At 54.0% G+C, this 23,907-nt stretch overlaps 1 protein-coding gene across 1 annotated transcript; it reads left to right on the top strand.

The window, feature by feature from the left end:
- Nucleotides 1-6,705: 6,705 nt before the first annotated feature.
- On the top strand, nt 6,706-23,032 carry BIK (BCL2 interacting killer). The gene is made up of 5 exons (XM_074326507.2): nt 6,706-6,806; nt 19,464-19,616; nt 20,995-21,102; nt 21,864-21,981; nt 22,562-23,032. The coding sequence occupies exons 2-5, from the start codon at nt 19,471-19,473 to the stop codon at nt 22,640-22,642; spliced, it is 453 nt and encodes a 150-aa protein (XP_074182608.1). The 5' UTR covers nt 6,706-6,806; nt 19,464-19,470; the 3' UTR covers nt 22,643-23,032.
- The last annotated feature ends 875 nt before the right edge of the window (nt 23,033-23,907 follow it).

The following is a 23,907-nucleotide window of genomic DNA, read 5'->3' as shown; positions in this document are numbered from 1 at the left end:
AGGAAGGTCCCAGGCAACTTCCCTACTGCCCGCCCTTACTCTGCTACCAGGAGCTTTTGAACGGTTCCCATTGGGGAAAAAGGAACATCTCATCAATGTGTTCAGTTACATTTCTGTAATTACTCCTGAAGGGGAATATCATTTTATTCATTTTCTTCAGCACATCTTTTTATTATTTTCTTCAGTACATCTTTTGAATGCCCACTACGGTATATATCAGATATTGTTCTAGGCTTTAAGCGGTACAGCAGCGAAAACTGGGGAAAAAGAGAGACAAAGATCCCTGCCCTCGTGGAGCTTATATGCCAGGTGGGGAGACAGACAATCACCAAAATTAAGAAATAAACTATAGGGTATAGAAGAGGTAATAAATGCAGGAGAGGGTAATAAAGAACTCCAGGGGGCATGTGTTACAGTGTTAAATGGGGTTGTCAGGGAAGGCCTTCCGGGAAAGGTGACATTTGAGCCAAGACTTAAGGAGATGAGAAAATAAACTTGCAGCTATCTGCGGGAAGAGCAATCAGGCAGAGAGAACAGGAGGTGCAAAGGCCCTGAGGCAGCCCTGAACCTGGATTCGAGGAATAGCAAGGAGGCCAGTGTGGCTGGAATGGAATGAGCAATGCGGAGAGTTACAGAAAATGAGGCCAAAAGGTAAAGTTAGGCTGGATTAGGTAGGGCCTTCAGGACTTTGGCTTTTACTCTGTGTAAGACAGAGCGCCCTGGGAGGAAATGAGCAATGGAGGAACACAGTCAGTTTTATTTTAACCTGATTGACTCGGGCTGCAGTGTTGAGTCTGGACTGCAGAGGGGTAGGAATGGAAGCTGGTAGACGGGTGAGAAGACTTGTAATAACCCAAGTGAGAGATGACCGGGAAGTGGTCAGATTCTGGATCTGTTTTACAGAAAATGCCGACAGGATCTGCTGGAGAATCAACATGGGGTTTATTAGTTTTCTGTCACTGCATAACAAATGACAGCAAAATCTAATGAGTTAAAACAACCATAAACACTTACTACCTCTCACAGTTGAGGTGAGTCAGGCATGGAGGAATAGCTTAGCGGGGTAGTTTTGGCGCAGGACCTCCATGTGTCTGCAGTCCAGGCACGGGTAGGGCTGGAATCCTCTGAAGGCTTTATCGGGGCTGGGGGACCCATTTCCTGGAGCACACTCACGTGGAGCCGGCTGTTCTCCCCATGTGGGGTTCCCCAGAAGCCTGCTCGAGTGTCCTCAGGACATGGCACTAGTTTCCCTCAGAGTGAGTGATCCCAGAGGGTAAGAGCCAGGCCAGAGCCCTCCGTTTCAGCATCCGGCTTTGGAAAGGCCATGTGTCCCTTCTGCCACGTTATATTCATGAGAAACAAGTCCCCAAACCTGGGCCCCCCTCGGCTGCATGGGTCACACCACCCTGCTCCGACCTGTGTAGTCAGTCGGTCTACACCGGACCCGCAGCAATTCCAGGCAGGGCTGGCCTGATCAGGTCTCTGAACCGACCTCCCCCACCCCGGTCCAAGGGGGAACAACCCCCGTAGGTGTCTTGTTAATGTCTCCACCTCCCCCCACAGCTCCACAGACAAGAGCAGTGCCACCTCCCCACCTGCTGCTCCATAAAGAAATGGAAGCTGTGAGCCGCCAGGGAGCTATTTTAAAATGTCATTCAAGGGGGAGAACTGTCTGGGTGTTGGAGAAAAGAAGGAGGCAATCGCCCTCACATATTTGTTTGCTCTCAGGTATTGAGGGAACACCTACTGAGGGAGCAGTAAACAAGCCAAGTCTGGCTTAGTCTCAGCGGGGAGCGGGCAGTCAGACAATAGACAAGTAAACAGGTCAGTAGGTGCTGTGGAGAAAGATACAGAAGTGAGGGAAGAAGGGACACAGTGGCCCCCAACTCCTGCATGACCTCGGACAGGAATGATGATTGTCAGGCACTGCCTGCCATCCTCACAACAACCGTTTGGGTTGGGTGTTGCCCTCCCCATTTCCCAGAAAGTGAGGGAAACTGCGGCTCCGATGTGTTAGGCCGTGCTGCAGCTCACACAGCTGGGAAGGGAAGCCCTTACCCCGCATCCCCCAGCATGCATGCCCCTCTACCCTGCAGCTCAGCTGGCCTCTCCAGTCTCAGTCTCCTTGCCTGTACAATGCGAATGTAATAAGGCTTCCCAACAGTTCTGCCCACAGAGGGCCCCGCTAACTGTGGAGTCATATGGGCCGGATGTGCAGACCACAAAGTGAAGGAGGTGCTGCTAGCCAGCTGCAGGGGGAGAGGGCAGCCTGGGCACTTCTGCTAGGTGCACGGAGGTTGGGATGCTCCGTTCAGGAGCCCTGGGCACTCTCAGAGACTCTGGGCATCATTTACCCACCAGTCCGCAGCACAGGGCTTCCAGATTCCAATTCCTGAAGATCTAGTCCCTTTCCTGCTCAAAGCCCTTCCATGGCTCCCAGTACCCACAGGACAGTAGGGCCAAACCCACCTTTCTATACCTGTTCTCCAAGGTGCCCTCAAGTACCTCCTCTTCCAGGAAGCCTTTCCGGATATGTTTGCGGCCTCTATAGGAGCTGGCTCTTAGTTTTCCCTCTCCTGAGGCACTTTCTGTCTGAGACCCACTATGTCCTCATGTCCCAATTTTGTCTCACCGGGGGCTCGGCATTTTCCGTTATCTTTGGCTCAGCTCTAGCCTGGGACAATACCAAACATAGTTTTCCTCCTCTTCTTTAAAAATAGGAAGCGATGTTTTCCTGATTACCAAGTTAATACACGTCTATACGGAAAATCCGGAAAATACAGAAAAACGCAAGGCGGAAACCTCACCCACCTATCATCCTGATGCTCAGAGATGACACTATTCCCAATTTGCAGTGCTACGTGCCCTTCCAGACTTTCAGATGTGGATGTGTTAAAAAATGGGGGATGGTACTGGACACACTGATTTGCAAGGTGTGTTATTTCATTTAATAGAGGATGCATCTCTAAGATACAGTTTCTTTTGTAAAAATGTTAAACTCTTCACCAGTTCCTACAGGCTCCTTCAATAACAGCCTCTGGTTTTATTGACCACCTACTGTCTGCCAGGCACCATGCTGAGGACTTCATAGACTTTCATCCTGACAGCAGGCCTGGGATGTGGGGAATTTCACAGGGGATGGGACTGAGGCAGACAGGATTCAAAACTCAGGGCTGAGTGACTCGTGGCGTCCTGGCTCTCACCCACCAGGCTGCAGGTTCCCTTCCCGGAAAAGGCTTATACCCCAACCACAATTTCGCTTCACTTTAGGGGGTTCACAGACTTCCTGAAGTCCAGCTACAGACCCCCAAGTAAGATGGGCCAGAGACACCTAGGTTGGAGCCCCCAGGCCTTCAATCTCTTGTTTGTGTGGCCTTGGACCCGCTAGGATCGCTCTCCGAGGCTCAGTTTCCTCATCTGTGCAATGGGGAGACCTACCCTGCAGGGGGCCAGCAGGGGCATGGAATCACCCAGGCAACACCAGGCTCTTGATGGCCTTCGTCCTGCAAAGGTACCACTGTGAGGCATCCATGGGGGGGGGGGGGGTTTGCAGGTGAAATGGCCGTTAGGCTGCTCTAGCTCCCAGTAGGGAGCTCAGGCCCAACTGTGGAGAGAACTGCAAAGCCTTTGATGGGTCCCTCCTGATATTACAAAGCCTCACTCAAAGCTGGAGGATTTTCCAGATAAGGTGTCCCAAAGCTGGGGACAAAAGTCTGGGATGGCAAGTGGAAAAACAGGGTCATTGAAAACCTGCGCTGGCGCCTGGCTTCCCCAGGTGGGCCCTGGATGCTGAGGCCAGCACTTGGCAAACACGCTTGGCCAGCCACTGCTGCTCCCCCACCCCCCAACCCCTCCCTGGACTTGGGTAGGGACTGTTCTCCACTCTGGAAGTCCCGCATCCTCACCTCTCTCAAGTCTTTGTACTAATGTCACATCCTCAAGAGGCTCCCCTTGACCACCCTGGCTGAAAGCTTCCCTGCCCCCACTCTCCATTCATCATCTGGCTTTGCTCTCCCTCGAGTGTGGGCTGTGTGCCAAGCTGCCCAGAGTCCCATCTCCACTGTCTCCCCCACTAGGATGTGGGCTTCTTACTAGAATGCGTCATCTCTAGATCCCCGTCATCTATCACGCTACCTGACATTTTGTAGGTGCCAATCAATATCTGTTATATGAATGATAAAAAAAAAAAAAGTCGTACTAAGGACAAAACTGAACCCTAAATTGGTGTCAGAGGGCCTGCTGGGCAGCACGTCCCTAAACCACAGAAAACTGGTCATGGCCTCAACAGGAGAGGTTTGGCTGGCAGGATGGAGGCCTCCAGGGGAGAAAGGGGCTGCCCCACTGGGTCATGGTCTTCTCTTAGAGAGCAGGGTCTACACCTAGCCCGATAGCCCTGGGACACACCAGCAAATCCCAATGGAGAATGGGAAACTGAAGACCAGGACGAAGGGTGGAAAGGGCACTGCAGGAGGTGTAGGGAGACCCGGGCTTGAATTATCCTCTGCTTCCCACAGGCTAGGTGCCAAGTGGCCTCCTTTTACAGAGCCTCAGTTTCCTCATCTGTAAAATGAGGCCACAAGTTCTCCCTTACATGTGCACAGACCCTTTGTGGGTGCTCTGTAGTCTGTGACACGAGATGGCCAGCCCCAGGGGCAGTTTTAAAGATTAGAAGAGACAGAAAGTGCTTAGCCCTGAGATTAGGGGAACTGAACAAGTGGTAGGGCTGCCATCATTATTGTTACTGCTATTATCATGCACAATCTAACCCAGGGCCCGTTTTGGATGATAAGAAGCCAGGGTCTTTACAGGCCCAATTCTTATTCAAAAGGTGTTTTCCTCCTCCTGTCCATTTGATCAGCATATTATCTTGGGACCTTGCAAAGCAAATATTCTTACCCACCCCTGCCTTGAGCCTTTCCATCCCCCACCTATCCCCAAACTATTCCCCTTCCTCCATCAGTTTTGCTGTTTACTGACCACCTGCTGTGTGTTTGGCACTGTGACTTCAGCCTGAGACCCCTCTGGAGGCATTTTCACACACATCAGGTCTTTTTGTCTCAGGAGACCCTGTGTCATTGCTTTCCCTCCAAATCTGTTTTTTCATTTGCAGAACGCATTTGGAGAGCAGCCTCTATTTTGCAAAGGTCTCCCTTCTGCCTGCAAGGCACCCTGCGGCTACTAGCCAGGATCAAGACATCCATGCTTTGTGGGGCTCAAGATGATGTGATTTGGGAGGCCTCAAAGAAAGGATTATAATATCAGAAGATGCCAGAGGCACCCCGACTGGAGGGAGGGGCCTTAAAATTTAAATTATTCTGCAGAGTTTACTAAACATTTTAGGATTATTTCCTCCAGAGCCCCCCTACAGCCCAGCTGGGTAATGGTGGTTGGGGGTGTTGTGTGTGTGTGTGTGTGTGTGTGTGTGTGTGTGAGGTCAGTGCTGTCAACCCATTTCACAGAAGAGAACACTAAGGGAAAAGTAGGTAACACTGCCTTCACTCCAGAGGTGGGAAGAAGGGGTGTGGGGGGCTCCACCAGGTAGAAAATGGCTGAACTAGGAGAAGGGGAGCCCCTCTTGACCCTGCTGCTCCCCTGCCCTCAGAGGCTGCAGGACTGAGGTAAACAAGCCTTGTTGTTGTGTTCCTGGGACAATGGTCACTTTGTAATTCCAGACTGCCTCCCTCCACCTCCAACACAGACGCTATCCCACCCCTCCCTAACCAGCCCCAGGGCTAGGTCCCACCCCACCTGGAAACTTTCTGATTTCACCTCCTTCTCTGGGAGCTTTGGGGGCCTCACTGCCCACCCAACTCCTGCGTTTCCCTTGAGCCCAGGAGCCCCCAAGCAGGGCATCTGGCCCCTCTACTGGAGGCAGGGAAATGGGGGTGCGATGAGTTGGTGCAGCTGGAAGGATGCAGTGGGGGAGGAGTGGGGCGGGAAGACCCCAGGTTTGGGTAGGATGCTGCTGATGCTGTTTCTAACAAAGCTTGAGTCTCAGTTTTCACATTTGTGAAATAGACTTAAAACAGACTTAAAAATACCTAAGTCCCAGGAAAGGGGAACAGGGAAGGGTGAATGGGAGTTATTATTTAATGGGTATAGGGTTTATTTTACAAGACGGAAAGCTCTGGAGATGATGGTGATGGTTGTAAACATTATGAATGTGTTTAATGCCACTGAACAGTGCACTTAAAAATGGTTAACATGGTAAATTTTATGTGTATTTTTATCACAATAAAAAAATAGAAAAAACGAAACCAAACCTAACTCCTGAGGCTGCCAGCACAAAGAGTACGAATCCTGGAGCGTTTGAATTCACACTGTTATTTATTAAGTAATTTTCTCCTCTTTGAGCCTCCGTTTCCCCATCGGTAAAACGGGCGTGAAAAAAGCACCAAGCCCTAGGACTGCTTTGAAGAAGTAAGGAGGTAGGTAACCCACGTAAAGATCCTGGGTTACATACCCAAATTCGGCCAGTGGATTCAACCACCTGTATACCTCGGAGCCTACTGTGTGCAGCCCGGGCTGGGAAAGCAGTGCACAGGGCAAAACAAACTTTGCAAGTAGTAGGAGGCAGAGAGAAGTAAACAAGTAAACAGATCACACTTGTAGCAGTTCTGTTGCTACTCGTACCTACCTGGGTCTCGGATTCAGCGTGCTGGGACTGGAAAGGCGGCCCCGGGGGCGGGCAGGGGCGGGGCCGGCGGTTTATACGGTTGCGCGCGGACTGCCAGCTGCACACAAGACGCCTCCTTGCTGGAGTTCTCCGGGCACCGCGGCCAACAGCATTGCTACCCCGACGCGAGGTGAGTACAAGGCCTGCCTCCCCTGCAGGGACCTTAACCCTGCTGCCGCCCGCCCCCTCCGCCCAGCCCGAGTCCGGCAGGTAAGCGCCCAGGGTGCTATCCTGGGAGCAGAGCAGCTGAAAGGTTGGGGACCCGTGACCAGGTTTTTCTGTCCAGGGCAGCTGTCGGGTGTGTCACTTGCGGACGATGTCTCAAAACCCTGGCTCCGAAACGTCCCCTCTCTGGCGGGGGCTCCAGCCGCGGCCGCGCGGGCCTCAGTCTCAGCATCAGTGCGATGGGCGGCCTCCCCGCGCCCCGCCCGGAGGGCCGGATGCCCGGTTGCCCTGCTCCTTTCTCCTGCGCGGCTTCTTGGGGCCGGGCTCCCATGTCCTCCCGGGCGGTGCACCGGGCCAGAGCGCGGGACTGTCAGCCTCGGGCTGCGACGACCCAGCTCGGGTGTCCACTAAAAAAGAGAAGATGGCGTCGGACACTGTCCCCGCCGGGACCCGAGTCGCCGCGTACCTGTGAAGGGCTGGAGACTGCGGGGCGCGGGGGGAAGTCCGGAGCAGGAACTTGCACTACCCGGGCGCGGCCGCCACCCCACCTGCCCGCGACCTGCACAGGTGCGCCTTTCACAGGTGCGCCTGCGGGCGGCCGCGCACGGACCAGCCGGGGCTCCGCGGCCTGGTCTCGTGAACCGGGAGCCGGCCGGCCGGCGCTCGGCTCTTGGGGGGAGCCGCAGAGCGCGTTCCATCCGGTGACCGGCAGGGCCTGCCCCACTCGGCCCAAGTAAGCTCCTGGGGAGCTCGGGGCTCGGACTTGTGTGACGCGCTTAGGCCTCCTGGCTGCAAATCACTTTGTAAACCGTTAATTGTTACTGTAATTTTTGCTACAATGTCCCACCCCGGGCGGTGGGACGTTGTTGTTTTTGCTGCTGCTGCTGCTGTAACATTTTTCTTTGGAGCACCTGCTGCGGCTGGGCCCATGAAAGGGTTTTCCTGGTCAGCTTCGCTCCACCTTCCCAGGAAGGGAGGTGCTCAGTCTTATCCTTCCCCCATTAGGAAGGGGATAGACGATTGAGCTCTATGCTGGCCGGACTCCCAGGACGGAACCTCATTTTACGGATGGAGAAACTGTGACTTAAGTTCCAGGAGGCAATTTAAATGCTGTCTAGCTTGTAAAGTCTAGAGCTGTGTTCTGGAAGCCATGCCAAAACCCTCCTCCATTCAGCCACTTTTCACCTGTGTTGTCTTACACGGGTTACCCACTTCTGAGCCTCAGTTTGCTCATTCTGTAAAATGGGTCCATGAGGTTTCCTAGCAGGTGTAGAGAACACCCACCCAAGTATTGGCTGTTTTTGCCTGGAATTAACACTTTAAACTTATTTCTACTTATTTTGGGCATGCCTTAGGAACAAGTCCTTAGGAGTGGCACATTTTTGTACTTATTGGTGCTGTTTTTGCACATATTCCCTAACTGGTCTGTGTGAGGCAGTGGTTGGGCCTGGGTCCCAGTGTTGGCATCTGATTGTTGTGTGGTGCTCTTCACCACTGTCTTATCTCTTCTCCACTCTTCTCCTCCCTTTTCACTCCGGGATTTGGGGATTTCCCCATTTTTTGAACCTCAAGGTCACAGGGTTGTCACTGATTGATTTAGCTGTGGCTTTTCCAGCCTTGCCAACATTAGGTTGTACAAGTTTATTTTTGCTTGTTTTGGGTTTTAAACGTCTGAAATGTTTGGGGAGACTGGCTTCCAAGCTCTGGACTTGCAGCCAGTGCCTCAGAATGTCCTCCTGGGCAGGGAGAACACATTTAATCAACCTTGTAAGTTGGCCGCCAGTTGATTTTTTTTTTGTTTGTTTTTTTTTTGGTGGGAACTATCTTAGCAGGGATATTTATTTCTCCAAGCACCAGGGATCCTGTGACACTTTCCATGGGATGGTGTGAGGCCTAAAACAAATGGAGTGATACGCTCAGCATGGTCCCTGTGGGTGTCACACTAATCATCCTTCTTTGTTAGCTCAATTGCTGCCTCCTCCGAGAAGTCTTCCCTGACTGTCTCATCTGCAGGTGCAGCCCTCCCTCTCCTCCCACCAGTTCCTTTGTCCTAGGACCTTATTTTATTATCTGGAGGACACCAAAGACAGTGTGAAATGGCCCGTTTGGGCTCACTTGGTGTGAGTTACGTCCAAGAGAACAGGAGCCCCAAATGTCATAGCCAAGAGTTGGGGCACACTGGGAAGAGAAGCGGGACAGAAGCTTGTAAGCATATTAATTATTGTCAGTTTCAGGTGGTTAGTAGGTGTAAAAGCTGGGTTTGCTGAGCTGCAAAGAAAGCAGAGAGCACTGTTAGCACATTTTTTTCACTTCTGATTGTCTCTCTCTAATAAACGGAAGGGTTTTGGGGAAAGGTTCCATTCAGCAGTGTCTTGAAGCTGACCTCAAAGGCATTTTCAATCCTCTCCCTGGAAAGCATCCTGTTTGTAGTGAAGCTATTAAGTTTGTAGACAATTAATGGCTTCTTGCTTCCCCTGCCTCGGACATAGTGGCTCCCACAAGAGTCGGCTGTTTTTCTCTCTGCCCAGAACAATTCCAAGAGGTTTCAAGGAAGTTCCCGGCACGCTCGGGTTTTGTTGTTGGCGGCCACCAGGAAGCCTGCAGCAGTCCAAAGTGGACATGTGCAGCCACCCCCGCGTCCCTTTGTCCTACTGTGGTTGGTTGGGGCCGGGCCCTGGGAGAAATACTGAACCTAAGCAGATAAGGCAGGAGCGAGGCCAGGCCTGGTGTCCGTGGCACTGGGCGGGCTCAGGGAGGGCAGCTGCTTTTCCTAGTGTCAATATTAGGATGTGACAACACAAAACATCCACCGTGCCTCGCTGGGCACTGCATGGTAAACCTGTTTTTCTGGAGGTGGGAGAAGATACCCCGTCACTGAGACTGAGAGGAAGTGCAAGCTCTAGAGTGAAGAGAAGCCTGCCTGGCTCCTTGGGGAGGGTCACTGTGACTTGGAGATGTAAGATTGAGTGTTCTTGACTGAAAATTTTCCCCAAGAAATGACCTGTGTGTGCCTGTGACTTGGAGCGCAGCCTCTCTATAGAAAAGGCTCTATCAAGGCAAGGCCAAAAGAGATCGGACTTCCCACGTACAGATGTACAGACTGTGATGTGGCAGGGACATCCCAGGTCTGACCCAGGGTGCTCAGCACCAGGTGCCCCTCTTTGGAGCTCCCGGCTCAGTGAATAATAGCTTCCCGTTAGGGAGCTGTGTGCCATGCATGCAGCGGCTGCCCCCTTCCCACAGCTACCTTGCCCGCTGGGCTCTCAAGCCTGCCCTTTTACAAAAGGGGAGGCTGTGTCCAGTCCAGGGGAGGCTGTGTCCAGTCCAGGGGAGGCTGTGTCCGGTCCAGGGTCCCCCAGCCAGGACTTGGCTGTCACCGTGAGCCCTGCTCCCTCATTCTGGTTTACAGTGTACTGTCTGGCTCCCCTCGAGCTGTCCCTGTTCACTGGGTCCCTGCACTGAGCTGGGGCAGACAGACAGGTAAACATTTAATGAGACCATAATGGGCTAAGTGCCCAATCCAGGTCTGTTTACCTAAGGTGCTGGGACAACTGCAGATGAGCAATTAATTCTGTCCTGGGGAGATGGGGAGGAGCTGCATTCTGGGCCCTGCGCCTGGAGGAGGGAGCAGGTCCCCAGGCCAGCCTGCGGAGGCAGAGGGCGTGTGTAAAGGTGGGGGTGAGGGTTCAAAAGTACTGGTGGGGGCGGTTTGGCCCCATGGGACAGACAGCCTTGTCCCAGGGAGGAAATGAGAGCCGCCCCCCCATCCCCAGGCTGCTGAGTGTGCGTGTGTGTGTGTGTGTGTGTGTGTGTGTGTATCCGGTGAGTGATGGAAAGCCCTCAGAAGGCACTGAGGGGAGCCCCCAAACTGGAAGGAAGGGGAACCCTGAGGGTTGTGTCTGCCTCACTGAGCCCGTCAGCATCTGGGCCCCTCCAGGCATAGTCCTTCACTTACTTAAATACTTCTTGAGGAGTTATTTTAAGTACATGCTTTTTAAACTTAAACTGCAGACCTGGTGGTGTCTTGGCACCCTGACTTTCTAATGATGACAGAAAAGCACAGGGGTCCCCTTTCTGGTGTCCAGGAAGACGTGGTTGCCTGAACCACTTTATGACTTGCAGGACGGGGCCCCCAGGTTTTTCTTGCCTTGTTCCCCCCCGTTTTCTGTTCATCTCATTGAACTGTGTGTTATAATAATACCATAGATTAGGTGGCCCATAAGCATTGAAAATTATTTCTCACAGTTCTGGGTGCCGGAAGTCCAAGGTCAGGGTGCCGCAGACTTCCTGTATGCTGGTGCTGGCACGGAGACTCACATGGAGGACCGGCCAGGAGCTCTCCTGGACTCTGTCAGAAAAGCACTAATCCTATTGGGGGAGCCTCCCAAAGGCCCCGCCTCCTACGGCCATCCCCCGTGGCCATCAGGTTTGCAACATGGGAATTTGGAGGGGACACAGACATTCGGAGCACAGCAGACCGATTTAAAATTACCTTCCAAATCAGTCTTTCAGAGAATTATTAACCTGTTACACTTCCTCTACAGTTCAGAGTATTTCTATATTCAAGAAGGAAAAGACATAAACTCCCCAACATGTGTTTTACAAATGAGGAATTAGGGGCTCAGAGGGGCTAAGGAACTTGTGTGAAGTCACACAGCCATGCTGGACTAGAACCCAGGCGTCCCCCAAGCCGAGTGCCCCTTGGCACCGCCAGTTTCCTCCAGGCAGGGCTGTTGACACGGCCCCTCTCCACCAGACCAGGGGCCACGCTGGCCTGTGATGAGGCAGAAGCTGACATGGGCTCTTTGGGCCACCCACCCCTCTGTGATATACCTGACACAAACTAAAGGGAAACAGCTTTCTCACGCTGGGCTGGCGTAAAGGCAGGACAAGCTCAGGCACACCTGTTTCTTTCCGCCTTCCTGAGGGCTTACGACGAAATCTGAAACGCGCAGAGGTACAATTGGAAATAGGAAAGGATTCACTTCAGTCCTGTCTCTGTACCGCTCTGAGGGTTTCAGGGTTGGAACTCGAATCCTCTCCCCAGCCCCGAGGGTTAGCTCCTTGTTATTATTCCTGTGCAGTTGAGGCGATGGCGAAGAGAGAGGGGTCACGTGCCCAGCGTCATACAGTACAAGGTCCACAAATGTGTTGCTGGGGTTTGGGATGCGGGAGGGTCCATTTAATTATAGAAGTAATTACGTACTCATTGGAGATAAAACTCCTCAAGTGTGTTCCTCCACCCCCATGAATTCCATTGGCCCGTTCAGAGGTAAGAACCACTATGTATGTACACATTTCTTTCCGGACCTTCCATGCGTTTCCACTCACGTATTATGTACGTAACCAGTGAAACATACACATTTGCATAAATGGCGTCACAACTGGTTCCTCGTCTTGTTTGTGTCACTCTGCAGTTAACCTTGACTTCTTTCCATCTTCCTACACACAGACCCACCTCCTTCCATTTTTGCGGTGGCCACCCTGCCCACCAGGTGTGGATTCGGGGAGGAAAAGGGCATAGGTTTTGCGCCGGGGGGCTAGCGTTCCCTGGTGCTGAGGGCGACCCTCGCACCTGGAACCAAATCGGACCTGAGCAGCTCCCGCCAAACTTGGACCTAAACTGTGGTTATGAAGAAAGTGTGTCTTGGCGTCGGAGGCCTCATTTAACGAAGCTCATCCCTCAGGTGTGTGACAAGCCCTTCACTGCAAAAGTTCAGTTTCCTCATCTGTACATAGGGAATAACGTTCCTTCCTCCCATAGGGTTAACACTGGAACATGCCCGATGCTGTATGTGCACATGTACATTTTACCTTCGTTTTCATGCAGCCTCACCCGTCATGTGCTCAGAGGACAGGATGCCGAGAGGAATAATGCCTAGTGTTTTTCTGAGAGCATTGACCCACACTGCTGGGTCAGTGAGTATTTTTGGAGCCCGGATGTGGGTAGTATGATTGTATGGCCGAGAGGCTCTGAAATCCCATTCTCAATTCTCTCAGGCCTCCCTCTGTGAAATGGGGCAGAGTCCCCTCCTTCTGAGGGAGGTTGGACGCAGTAGATGCAACCAAAAACAATGTGGGGTCACCAGAAGCATAGCATGCGGCCCAGGCCCACAGAGGGCAGCCCTTGCGTGAGGGCACAGAAGCCGAGACTGGACTTCTCGCCCCGGCCTCTCACCCCAGTGGATGGCCGTGCCTGCACCTGGGTTCAAGGAGGATCAGGCCTGCACCTGCGCTGCATTCAAGGAGGAGGGCTGCACTGCAGGAGGGGTAGCAGGACTGAGTGGCCAGGCTCCAGGGGTCCTTTCCAAGCCATCAAGTTCCAAATTAGTGAGCAGTGCCCACCGCCCAGGTGAATTTCCAACTTTCCTTTTTGCTTCAAATACCTCTCTCTCCCTCTCCCTCCCTGTCTTTTTTCTCTTGGTATTTCTCTGTCACTTGAGGGAAGTGAACCTTGCCCACCTCAATCAAACACGCTGTCTTGGGCATCTGCAGATTCATAGTGGAGGCCGGAGTCTGGACTTCCCCTGCCAGGTGGGGAGGGAGTGGGAGGAGGTGGGTGGGAGGACGTGGGTGCTTGGTTCCTGAAATAGACCTTTGGGACAAACATTTCCATTTCAGACCAACTCAAGGTATTAACTCAAAACAGTGACGTTTGCTTTAGTTTTCAGTAGGTGTCCAGCGTGGTCGTACAATTCAAGAGCACAAAAGCATATATAGTAAAAATGAAGCCTCCCGCCCGCCTCTGTCCCAGAGCCACTCCCTCCCCTCTCTCCTTCAGGAGATCCGTGCAGATAGAAGTGTTTGTTTATGTCTTTGTTTTTACACACTGGCAGCAGCACCGTTTACAGTTACAAGCCTGGCTCCCTGCTGTGTTCATGTAGTGGTGCCTTCAGGATCTTGGCACAGTACCTACTGATTCACTGCCCATCTTTTTCAGGGCTGCTGGGTATGGGCTGGGTTTACGTAGGATCCTTTTCTAGAAATCAAAGTGTATGTGCATTTGTGACTTTCATAGACGGTGATTGTCAAGCTGGCCTCCAACGAGCGGGAACTAGCTGGTCCACGTGGGGGTGAGGGGACCCTGGCTGCTGCCCTCCCTAGGGGGTTGTTTATTCCTAACCAGCTTCCGAGCCCCTGCAAGGCAGCAGCAAAGGGGCAACTGTGGTAGTTTTTTTAATCCTCTTAGCAGCCTAGAGGTTGTGCTGTTTCCATGCAGGAATCCCTCTAGCCTCAGGCTCATGTGGCTGGTCCTGGCCTCACAGCCGTGGCAGAGCTGGGACTGCAACCTAGGTCTGTCCTGATGAGGTCAGGCCTGGTCTGCCCGAGTGTGCACCTGACGCTTTGAGCACTGGGTGCTCTGTCACACAGCATCACCCCGCTCATGGATGGGGGCAGGGTGGGGACTGAGATGAGTGTGGGTGGGGAGCCCCGTGGAAAAGATTAGGGATTGGCGTGTGCCAGCTGGGTCTACCCACTTGCCTGGCATCTAGGACTCCAATGACCAGGTGGCATTGATGGGTCCCCAAATGTATCATCACCTGTTCCTGCTTTGCTGACACATGGCAGGGCTGGGCTTGGGGAGACTGAGGGTCCACCCTCCAAGGAGGGGCCAGCTGTGTGTGGGGGAGGGGCACAGGCTATGAACCCTCCACTGCCCCTGCCTGTGACCCACCTAGTCCCTTCCACCGTCTACACCTTGGTTTGCCCGTTTATGAAGTAGAAAGTGTCAAGAGTCTTGCCTGGGTGTGAGGGTCCCGTACCAGGAGGTTGATCCCCCTCCCCCGTTCCTGCAGTCTTGGCCTTGCTGTCTTTTGTGGAACACCTACTATGTGCTACGCGGGACAGATCTCTACTCACTCAGCTTTGCTGCAATCCTGGGAGAGAGATGGCATTTCCCAGATTTGGAAACTGAGGCTTGGCCAGGAGCTGGTAGTCTAAGGGCAGAGATGTCTTTCACCAAAAGCAGACTGGCCAGCCCAGAGCCTGTCACCCTCTGTCTTCTAAGTCCTGCAGGTGTCCTCTTGGCCGTGGGGGTAGGTGTCGTCTACACAGAGGTTAGATTTGCATCTCTTCTGTGGGCAAAATAGGGTTCCTGGCTGGTTTTTCCACTGAGTATATAGAAGGGTTAAGTGTGGGGGCTGTGGCCTGGGTGGGGACCCATGGGTAGGTGCCTTCCTTTCACCAAAGAAGCGCTTTAATCCGCTCGTTTGCAAATCTGCTGGGAAAAAATAGATGCTTAAAAGCAGGCCGGGCTCCTGGAGCTGCAGCTGCCGCGGCCTCAGTGCTCGGCTTTGTTTAGTCATTTGACCAATAACGTTGCTCTGCTCTGTGCTGTGTGCAGGGAACCAGAGAGGAAGCATAAAGGCAGCTCCTGTCTTGTTCCCCACTTCCTCTGCGGCAGGCGTGCATTCTGTCCGTTTGTCCTGTGAAGTAGGTGCTGGTAGTATCAGGGAAGACACTGGAGGAGCAGAATACCCAGCAGCCTGGCTCCAGAGCCGCACTTTAAACCACCACAGGTGAAGAAACTGCGACGGCTGGTGTGCTTGTGTGCTTGGCGGTGGAGATAGAAGGGAGCAGAGACCCGTCTGCAGGAGCCTCTGAGGTCCCCAACCTGACTCCAGGCTCCGGGAAGGGGCTGCTAGAGCCGTTCTTTAGGGACTGTTAGGAATGAGCCAGCCACAGCAGACTGAGGACGGCTGCCAGCAGGCATTGCACGTGCAAAGGCTTGGAGGCTTGACCTGTTGGGGCCCAAGATGACGGTGGCAGGGCTGAGGCTGGCGAGGCATCCCGGGGGAGAAGAGGGCAGAAGAGGGCACTGAGAGCAGTGTGGCATAACTCCAAAGAGGACTGGGAGCCGAGTGGAGCGGTGACGGGGTCCGAGCTGAGGCTGCCGCGATTGGAGAGAGCCCAGCTGCAGACTAGAGACAAGCAAGGTAGCTGGAGCAGGGCCAGGCAGGAGGTGACCAGCACTGGGCCACCGCCAGGGGACTGGGGCAGCTGGAGGAACCGGAACTGAGAGGCTGCTGCGGGGACCCTGCCCCCAATTTCCAGCCACACTTGAGTTCTCCCTCACTGACCTAGAGCCACAGGGCCGGCCCAGGCCGGCCTGGCCGGTGAGCATTGATGAGAATCCACTCACACGGCTTAAATCAGGGCGACAATATAGATGCTTAAACAGAACGTGCTGGTGTGTGCCTGGAAAAGGAACCCCATTGGTGTGGGGCCATTATCCCCATGTAACAGATGAGGAAACAGTGCCCTGACCGAGATCTCATCGCCAACGAGTGGTTGCATGAGGATGTAACTCAAGGTTCTCCTGCCCCCTCAGAGTGTAGGTGCTTGAAACCCAGCTCAGTGTGACTCGAGCCGGGAGGGGAGTCTGGTGTCTGTTCCAGGCCAGCGCAGTTCGAGAGGTCCAGCAGGCTCTGGGGACCCGCAGAAAGGTGTGGACGGGGGGCCCTGCCCCAAAACAGTTCAGTGTGTTGGGAGGTACCACCCCACCATTCACCCACCCCCTGGAGCCGGACAGACACGCTCAGGCCGCAACCCCAGCCTGACCAAGCTGCCAGTGGTCACTGTCCCTGGTCAGGCACCTGCCCCTGTAGGACTTGTGTCCCTTGTCCCATTTGATGCTGAAGGACTCTGGGAATGTCTGCTGGGGGGCCGATGGATGATAGGACACTGGGTCAAGGTGAGGCTCAGAGGCCACATGCCCAGTGAAGCCCCTTTGCCTGCGGGGCAGCAGGGGTTGTCCCAGGAGCCTCCTGCGGAGTGGGTGGGGGGTAGAGGGAAAGAAAGGGGGGATCTGGGAGGCAGATGCAAACGAGTCTGGGGCTGCTTTCCCTGGGAAATGATCATTTGCATAGCCACTGAGTCTCGGGGGCCTGCAGGGCCTGCTTCTGTGTGAGGTCACTCTTCCTTAGCCTGCCGACCACCCTAACAAGCTCAAGAGCACGTCACGCACACCGCCTACAGTCCGCAGTGTTGAAACACGTCTGACACGAAAGTTGTCTCCATTTATCTGGGTCTTTTATATCCTTTAATGGGGGGTTTTAAATTTTCTCCATACAGATTGTAAGCATCCTTTATTAGATTTCTAACCCAAACCCTTACATTTCTGTAAATATGTATTTCTTTTCTACTGTATTTTCTGGTTGTCTTGTAGGAGTGCAATTGATTTCTTTTTATGTTGATCTTAGATCTGGTAACCTTGAAACTCTTGGTAGTTCCAGTAAGTAGTTCTCTACATAAATCTTCATAATTGCTCAAAAGCTTCCCTTTTCTATCTTTTATTAAAATGATCAGATTTTCTTCTGCCGGTTTGAATGTTAAAATCTTTGATTCTTGTAGAGGTCTCCTGTAACTTGCTAAGACTCATTTACAATTTTTTCAATTTAAGTCGTAAGTCAATTTAAGTCATCTTGCCTTTTGTATTAGTGCCCCCTTCCCCCATCACACGTTTCCCTTTTTCTGTTTAAATAGACAAAATTGCCAGAATGGGTCAAAATGGGTTGCATGGATGCCCCAAGGATGCCTGGGGACCAGGTTTGCCACTTTCAGCAGCCCCCATTAAAAGTTATCTTTGGCTACAGAGGCAGCTTCAAACCGTACTAGTTTTGTTATTTACTTTTTTCTAAAGCGTTATCAAACAGCTCTCCCTTGAAGATGGATGTAGATGCATCTCGTAGTTTCTCACTGCCACCAAGCATTCTCTGGAACTAATGTGTGAAGAATATATACCCAGAATGATTCCTGTGCTGGGTGTCTAAATTGCTGATGGCATTTTAGGGCTCTTGGAAATGTCACTGTGACCTTCTGTGTACCTGTGTGTTGGCTTGATGGTTTGGGGGAGTCCCTGGGTCTCAGGCCTACATACTTTTAACACTTTGTCTGCAGGTGCCCTCAGCAGGTGGCAGCACCCCTCCCCTCTTTGGGTGCTGGGGGCCACCCTTCCCCCACCCTCCAGGTCTGACCTGACAGCTCCTTTCAGCGGGAGGGGAAAGGTGCTGTCCTGACAGGTGTGGGTGGCATATGTCATGCTGCGGGCTCTTTGTGGCCTTCGTGGCTGTGTTTACCCGTCTGATTTCTCCAGCCCCAGCTCCGGCTTCTGTTGAGCTGCCTTTCCTGTTCGGCTTTCATCTGGAACAGATGTAAAACTCTGTTTCCCTCTTAGGAAACTCAAACAGCGTCTCTTTGAGACAGACTCTGGGCATTTGTTCTGTCCAGAACAATGCTGTCCTTATGTTTCCTTCTCAAAGGCCAGACTGCCCAGACCCCAGACTTGTCTGCACCCTTGATGACGTCACGACACGTCCATCTCTTTGCATGCGTGTTGGGTGCTTTGTTGAGACTAACCTGTCTAGACTCGCCCGAGACACCTGTGGGATCCCCAGCTTCCCTGTGTGTTCCCGTGAGCCCCAGCCCTGCCTTCGCAGTCCCAGCTGTCACCCGTGAATGCATCCACTTGTGTAGCCTCGGTGTACCCGCATGTCCTGCCTGCACGACAGGGGTGGACATTGGCCCACCCTAGCCTGGGCAGCGGGGAGACTTGGGGCTCTGTCCCTTCTTGGTTCAGTGCAAGCAAATGTGAGGAGCTCAACATTTTTAAAAACCTAGGACATGAATGTAAGAAAATCGTGGGTTGAAGTACAAGGTCATAACGGTTAGCACCAACTCCAGCGCTGTAAGAAAATTGCTTTATTTCATCCTCCAGCAGCCAAGGGAGGGGCTCCTCATACCTCACAGATGAGAAAACAGTGGCTCACACAGCTAAGGGGCAGAGCTGGGATTTGAACTGAGGCCCTTTGGGTCCAGAACCATGTTCTTTATCAGTCTATTCTGGACGTTGGGCGGTCTGGCACAGTGTGGGGTCAGTGATGGTGGCCAGGTCACAGAATCCTGCCCAGCCAGCATAAGTGACAATGGAGACATTTGTCGGTGTGGGAATTCACAGTTGTCATAGTTAGGCAGACCGCTGGCTGCCAGGAACAGGAAAGTCAATGAATTATGATTTGAACAAACTGGGTTTTATTTTTTTTACATGTTAGGCAGTCAGTGAGTAGCTTGTATGTTTTCTGTGGTCCCAACGACGCTATCAGAGAGCCAACTCTCTACCCCTCTGCCCTGTTCTTAGCATGTTGTTGTACTTACACCTCAGTGTTCTAGAATGGCTGTGCGGCTCCAGCCTTCACTCCTGTGTGGAAGGCAGCAAGTGGGGAGAAGCGTTGACCAGGCTGTGTCTGTTCCCTTTCAACCCCCACATCAGACTTCTGAGACGTCGTGCCCACCCCAGCTAGCTGCAAGGCATGCTGGGAGAGTGAGGAACAGGAGAGACATGATTGGCTTAGATGAACAAGGATCCAGGGCCATCCTTCTGAGTCAGCTTCAGATCGCTGACGTTTAGAGATGTATGGTGGAGAACAGAGAGGCTCCCTGGCTTGCCCCGAGGCACACAGCCAGCGCGGGGCAGGATTCATGCCTGGGGAAGCTGGGTAGGGGGAGGCTGATGACGGTTTTCCCACAGAAAGAGGGGGCCGGGGAAGAGGTAAGGTGACTAAGGGAAAGCCCAGGCTGCATAGCTTTGTGCATTGGTCAGTCTGTGTATGTCTTTCTCCCCCAGAGAAGAAATGTCTCAAGCAGGATCCCTCTCCAGGACCCTCATTTTGTGCACCTTCCTGCAGGAGCATGACCTGCCAGCTGTGGACCAGACTCCCCCCGGCGTGACCAATCTCCTCCAGTACTACGATCCCAATCCCTACCCTTACCCCCAGGGGTAGGTCCCAGTAGCCCTCTGGGCCCCACCCACCCCTATTCCTGGTCAGGTACCTTTGGGGGCGTGGTTAGAAGAGCAGGCCTTCTGGGCTCCTGGGCAGGGCTGCAGAGTGGAATTTCCCCAGGTGTGGTCGTGGAGGCAGGTACCCTGGGCAGGGAAGCTTTGCTCTGAGACCAGCTCACCAGGACCTCTCAGAGCAACCAGCATGTCCACAGTCCCGGGATGGACCTTGGGCAGCAGCCATCAAAATGGCTCAAGCTTGTGGCCTTAGGACAGGTGCCTCCTGGCCCCAGGGACCAAGATCCCCTGATCGAGCCTTCTAAGTAGCCTGACGCCACTTCAGACGTAGCTCCTGGCCCTGACTGTCAGGGCAGCGAAGAGAATCAGCTCCAGGGCTCTAGGTTTTCCCCTTTTGCTTTTGGCCTCAGGACTCTCTTAGTCATTAGGTCCTAGACTTGGGGATCAGCGCTGGTCGGGATTTTAGGGCTGGAGGGACCCAAAAATCTGCCTCTTCCCTCTACACTGCTCCATTTGTAGATGACAACAGGGGATGTTCAGCCCGGGGCAGCTTTCCTGAGGTCCCACAGGGTATCAGCATACAGGTGGGACCTCAACCTGCCTCCTTGATTGCCAGCCAGCCCTCCCTAGCCCTGGCTGGCCCCCCATTGCCCCTGGAGTAGTGAGAGCACGACCCCGGGAGACTGGGCAGGTGACCGGGGCTGTGTGGGAATTCCCAGGCAGCTGCCTAGTCACCCGGATGGAATGTGTGGGCAAACCCCCCGAGAGCAGGACCGAAACCTCCCAGAAACCCAAAGGGGAGGGGAGAGTGTCACACTCTGAGGTGGGGTGGGAGTGTGCCCCTCATTTCCATCTAGGACCTGGTTCAGTGAGAGTGGGCGGGGCTCAGATGGGCCAGTGTGCCCCTCCTTTCTGAAAAGGGTGATGCCACAGAGGTGGTTTCAGGATTGGGGACCAGGAAGCAGGTCCCAGAGCCCCACTCACGAGGAGGAGGAGAAGTTCAGACCCTGTGGGAAGCCAACCTCCGTGATCCGAGGGGTCTCAGCGCCCCCAGCTACCAGCCCCACTGCCCCAATTACCTTCCTGCTCTCTCACCCGGCTGAGTGCTCAGATCAGACCAGAACCCCCTGTACTCCCACAGAGGGGCAGGCACAGGCTCTACCTGGGACCCGCACTTCTGGGGGTCCACTTGCGGATGGGACCTCGAGGGCTGTTTGCAGCAAAGTGGGAGCCAGAGGAGGGCGTGTAAAGTTCCCTGCCCCTCGCTCTGCCATGAACCCGTGGCCCAGTTGGCTGGGTGGGTCTGGGTGTGAGGGTCACCAGCATAACCCACCCCTAATTTCCTGCACCCTCCCCACAGTGACATCCCCCATGAGATGGCCATGCGGCTGGCCTTCATCGGGGACGAGATGGAAGTGAGATGGACGCTGCCCCGCATTGCCGAGCTGCCCTGGATGGCCATGCACAGGTGACCAGCTCCTGCCCAGCCCAGGGCTGGCCTCCCGGAGGCCCCCAGGAGTCACCAGCTCCTGGAGCTGGCATGCTGCCACCTCCTCCTTCCTGCCTTGGCAGCAGACAGAGCTGAACCTAAGCCCCTGGTCAAGCCAAAGGGTCTTGACTTAAAATGACAGGCCGTGCTCAGTGTGCTCAGACGGAGCTGAGGACAGAGCTGTCCACGTCCTCGTCCTCAGTCCTCGGCAGAGCCTTCGGCACCAGGCGTCTGGCCTGATGATATTCAGTGTCCAGGATTTGCTGGGTCCAATCCAGACCTCACAGAATTGCTTAAGATGGGGACATAGAAACCTTACTCTTCAAGAGCAGGACTAAAGTTGACGTGGTCTCTTGGTCCCCAGGGAGGCAGCCTTCTTTTGGGGCGCCTGGGATTCTATCAAAGCTCCACTGGAGGGACGACCTGTGCCCCTGGACCCACTTTTTGGACCTGTGGACAGTGAGCGTTTTCTGTGTGGCCAGCTCTAGAACACAAGGCCAAACCCCAGTGAGCTGGCAGGCAGGCAGGTGGGGAAAAACAGGAAATCAGATGAATTTAGGACCAGAAACGGCCCATGGAGAGAGGCCCCTACTGGTAGAGCAACCCAGGGAAGGGGGAGAGGAGAAGAGGAGACGGAGATAGATAGGCTGTCATCTCCCCATGGCTGTCACCTAAAATAAAGGCCATCTCTACCCCCGTTCCCTACAGTAACGGCCTGCTCCCTCCCATTTATGTTACAGCTTGGCAACCATCTACAACCAGGCGGGCCTGAGGGGCGTTCTGAGAAGTTTTATGGATGGTCTCACTAACCTCAGGGGGAACAGAAGGTTCTGGAGTGTCCGGACCCTCAGGGACAGGGTAAGCCTTGACGACAGCCCGGGGCTCTGGAGCAGCTGCTCTGGAGGACATTCCCTCTCTGGCTGCCCCAGGCCCCACCACTCCCTATTGTTTTGCCCACGGGTCCCAGAGGTCTTGGGATTTGGGACGCCTGGTTTCTTGACTGGGTGTGCGAGTTCTCCAGGGCCTTGTCTGCTTCACGCCTGTGCTCAGGCTTTGCCCGGCAGACATGTCTGCTCGCTCACACATCTGCCCAGGGCAGCTGCCTCTTCTCCTGAGCAGCTTTCCTGACCACTCCTAGTCGTCCCACCAGCACAGCGGATTGCCATTGCACGCCTTCCTCCCGTCATCCCGGTTCCCAGCAGACGGGCAGCCCCTGGTGGGCTGGCCTCCCCTCCTCTGCTGTGTCCTCAGGGCCACCACGTTCCTCTCCTACGCCTCCTGCCCCCGTCTTTGTGGTCCTCTTGTCCTGTGTCCCTACGGGACCTGACTCCCTCTTCACCTCAGTCTCACACACAGAGCGGGCTCGGTGGCAAGTTGTAGAATGAGCAAGCCCCGTCCAGGCCGGCGGGCCTCACTTCTCCCCACCTTCATCCTACAGGGGTCCCCGAATGGGGGGCGCAAGCTGTCTGTGCTGCTGCTGGCGCTGCTCCTGGACTGGGGCCTCCACTTCCTCCAGTGACGCTGCTGGCAGTGTGGGACGGGGCTGGCCCCCTCCCTCTGGACCACCACCCTGGAGGTGGTCTTGTTGGTTTTGTTGTCTTTTTAACTGTTTTCTTATGATCCCTTTTTTATATTTAAACTTGTGAGTGCTGGGACACTCATGAGGTTTCATACTTTTTTCTTGTTTTTGTAAGACAAATGAATTCGTTATACCTCTGGGGTCTCTGGTTAACTGCTCTCCGGGCCCCAGCCCACTCTGCGTGGCCTTCCTCCAATGGGTTGGTCCAGTAGCAGGCAGCGGGGGGAGTGCTGGTCACACCCCCGGGTTTGTGATGCCCACGGCAAAGAGAAAATCTGCTGGAATAGATTTCTGAGGGGTGAGGAGAGCTCAATAAAATGTTGGTTTCCAGCGGTCTCTGGTCCTTTCTGGAGGTTTGCAGTGTGGGCTCCATCTTGCCCCTTGGAGGGGGTCAAAGTGAAAGGGAGGGAGGCGCGGGCGCGCTCTAGCCACCTGTACACGTCATGGCCTCCCATCTCGTCCCTGCACTGAAGTGCTGCCGTGCAGTTTGGCCCACAGGGTAGGTCTGCCCCTCCCTTCCTGTCATCCTTGGTGCCTGAAATCCACCCTTAGGGGTTATTTCCTCTGGGCTGTCAGGGTTTCTTCTAATGCCTGCTGTCCCCATGTTGGCGCGTCCAGCACTCTGATGGCGTAGTGCAGCCTATGGGGCTACTCACATGAGTGTGGGGGAGAAGGAGGTGGGCCTGGGGCCCTGGGCCCAGGAGTTTCTAAGGCGCTCAGCCCTTAGTTCACACCAGCTTCAATCTGAGTCAGCAGCGATACAAGAAATCACTCTTCAACCCCCAAAGGATCGATCAGAGGCGTGTCCCTCCCAGAAAGGGGCAGGGGTGACGTGGTGACCCAGTGGCCTCAGGATTCCTAAGGAAGTTCCACGTAATACCCCCCCATCCCCCATTGTCTCCCACAGTGGCGGGCACTGTTGCAGGATAGACACACGGACCCGTACGCCCTGGGTATGAGGTCTAGGCTGCTGGGGGGCAGTGAGGCACCTCCCAGAGGAGCTGACAGGGCTGGGTGGGCAGGCCCCATCCTGTCTGTCCATTTCAGGGCTTTTTGAACAAGACTCCTGGTCTGGTCAGGATTTCTGGAGATAAGGCAAGACCTGAGTCTTAAAAGGTGCCCGGGCAGACCAGGGAGTCAAGCTGCTGGAAATAGACCAAGATTCTCCACTGACATGGGACCAAAGATGGCATCTTACGTTCCCT

Source organism: Rhinolophus sinicus, chromosome 1 (genome assembly GCF_057876585.1).
Source record: "Rhinolophus sinicus isolate RSI-liver-muscle chromosome 1, RSI-T2T, whole genome shotgun sequence".
Classification (NCBI taxonomy): Eukaryota; Metazoa; Chordata; class Mammalia; order Chiroptera; family Rhinolophidae; genus Rhinolophus; species Rhinolophus sinicus.
Note: the sequence above shows the minus strand (reverse complement) of the source record. Positions and strands in the feature narration are given on the sequence as shown.

Bases quoted from the DNA above. Each gene is read 5' to 3' on its own strand.
- BIK (XM_074326507.2), top strand. From the start codon at position 19,471: ATGTCTCAAGCAGGATCCCTCTCCAGGACCCTCATTTTGTGCACCTTC. The intron at 19,617-20,994 runs GTAGGTCCCAGT...CCCTCCCCACAG, and splicing joins CCCTACCCTTACCCCCAGGG to TGACATCCCCCATGAGATGG. The intron at 21,103-21,863 runs GTGACCAGCTCC...TTTATGTTACAG, and splicing joins CCCTGGATGGCCATGCACAG to CTTGGCAACCATCTACAACC.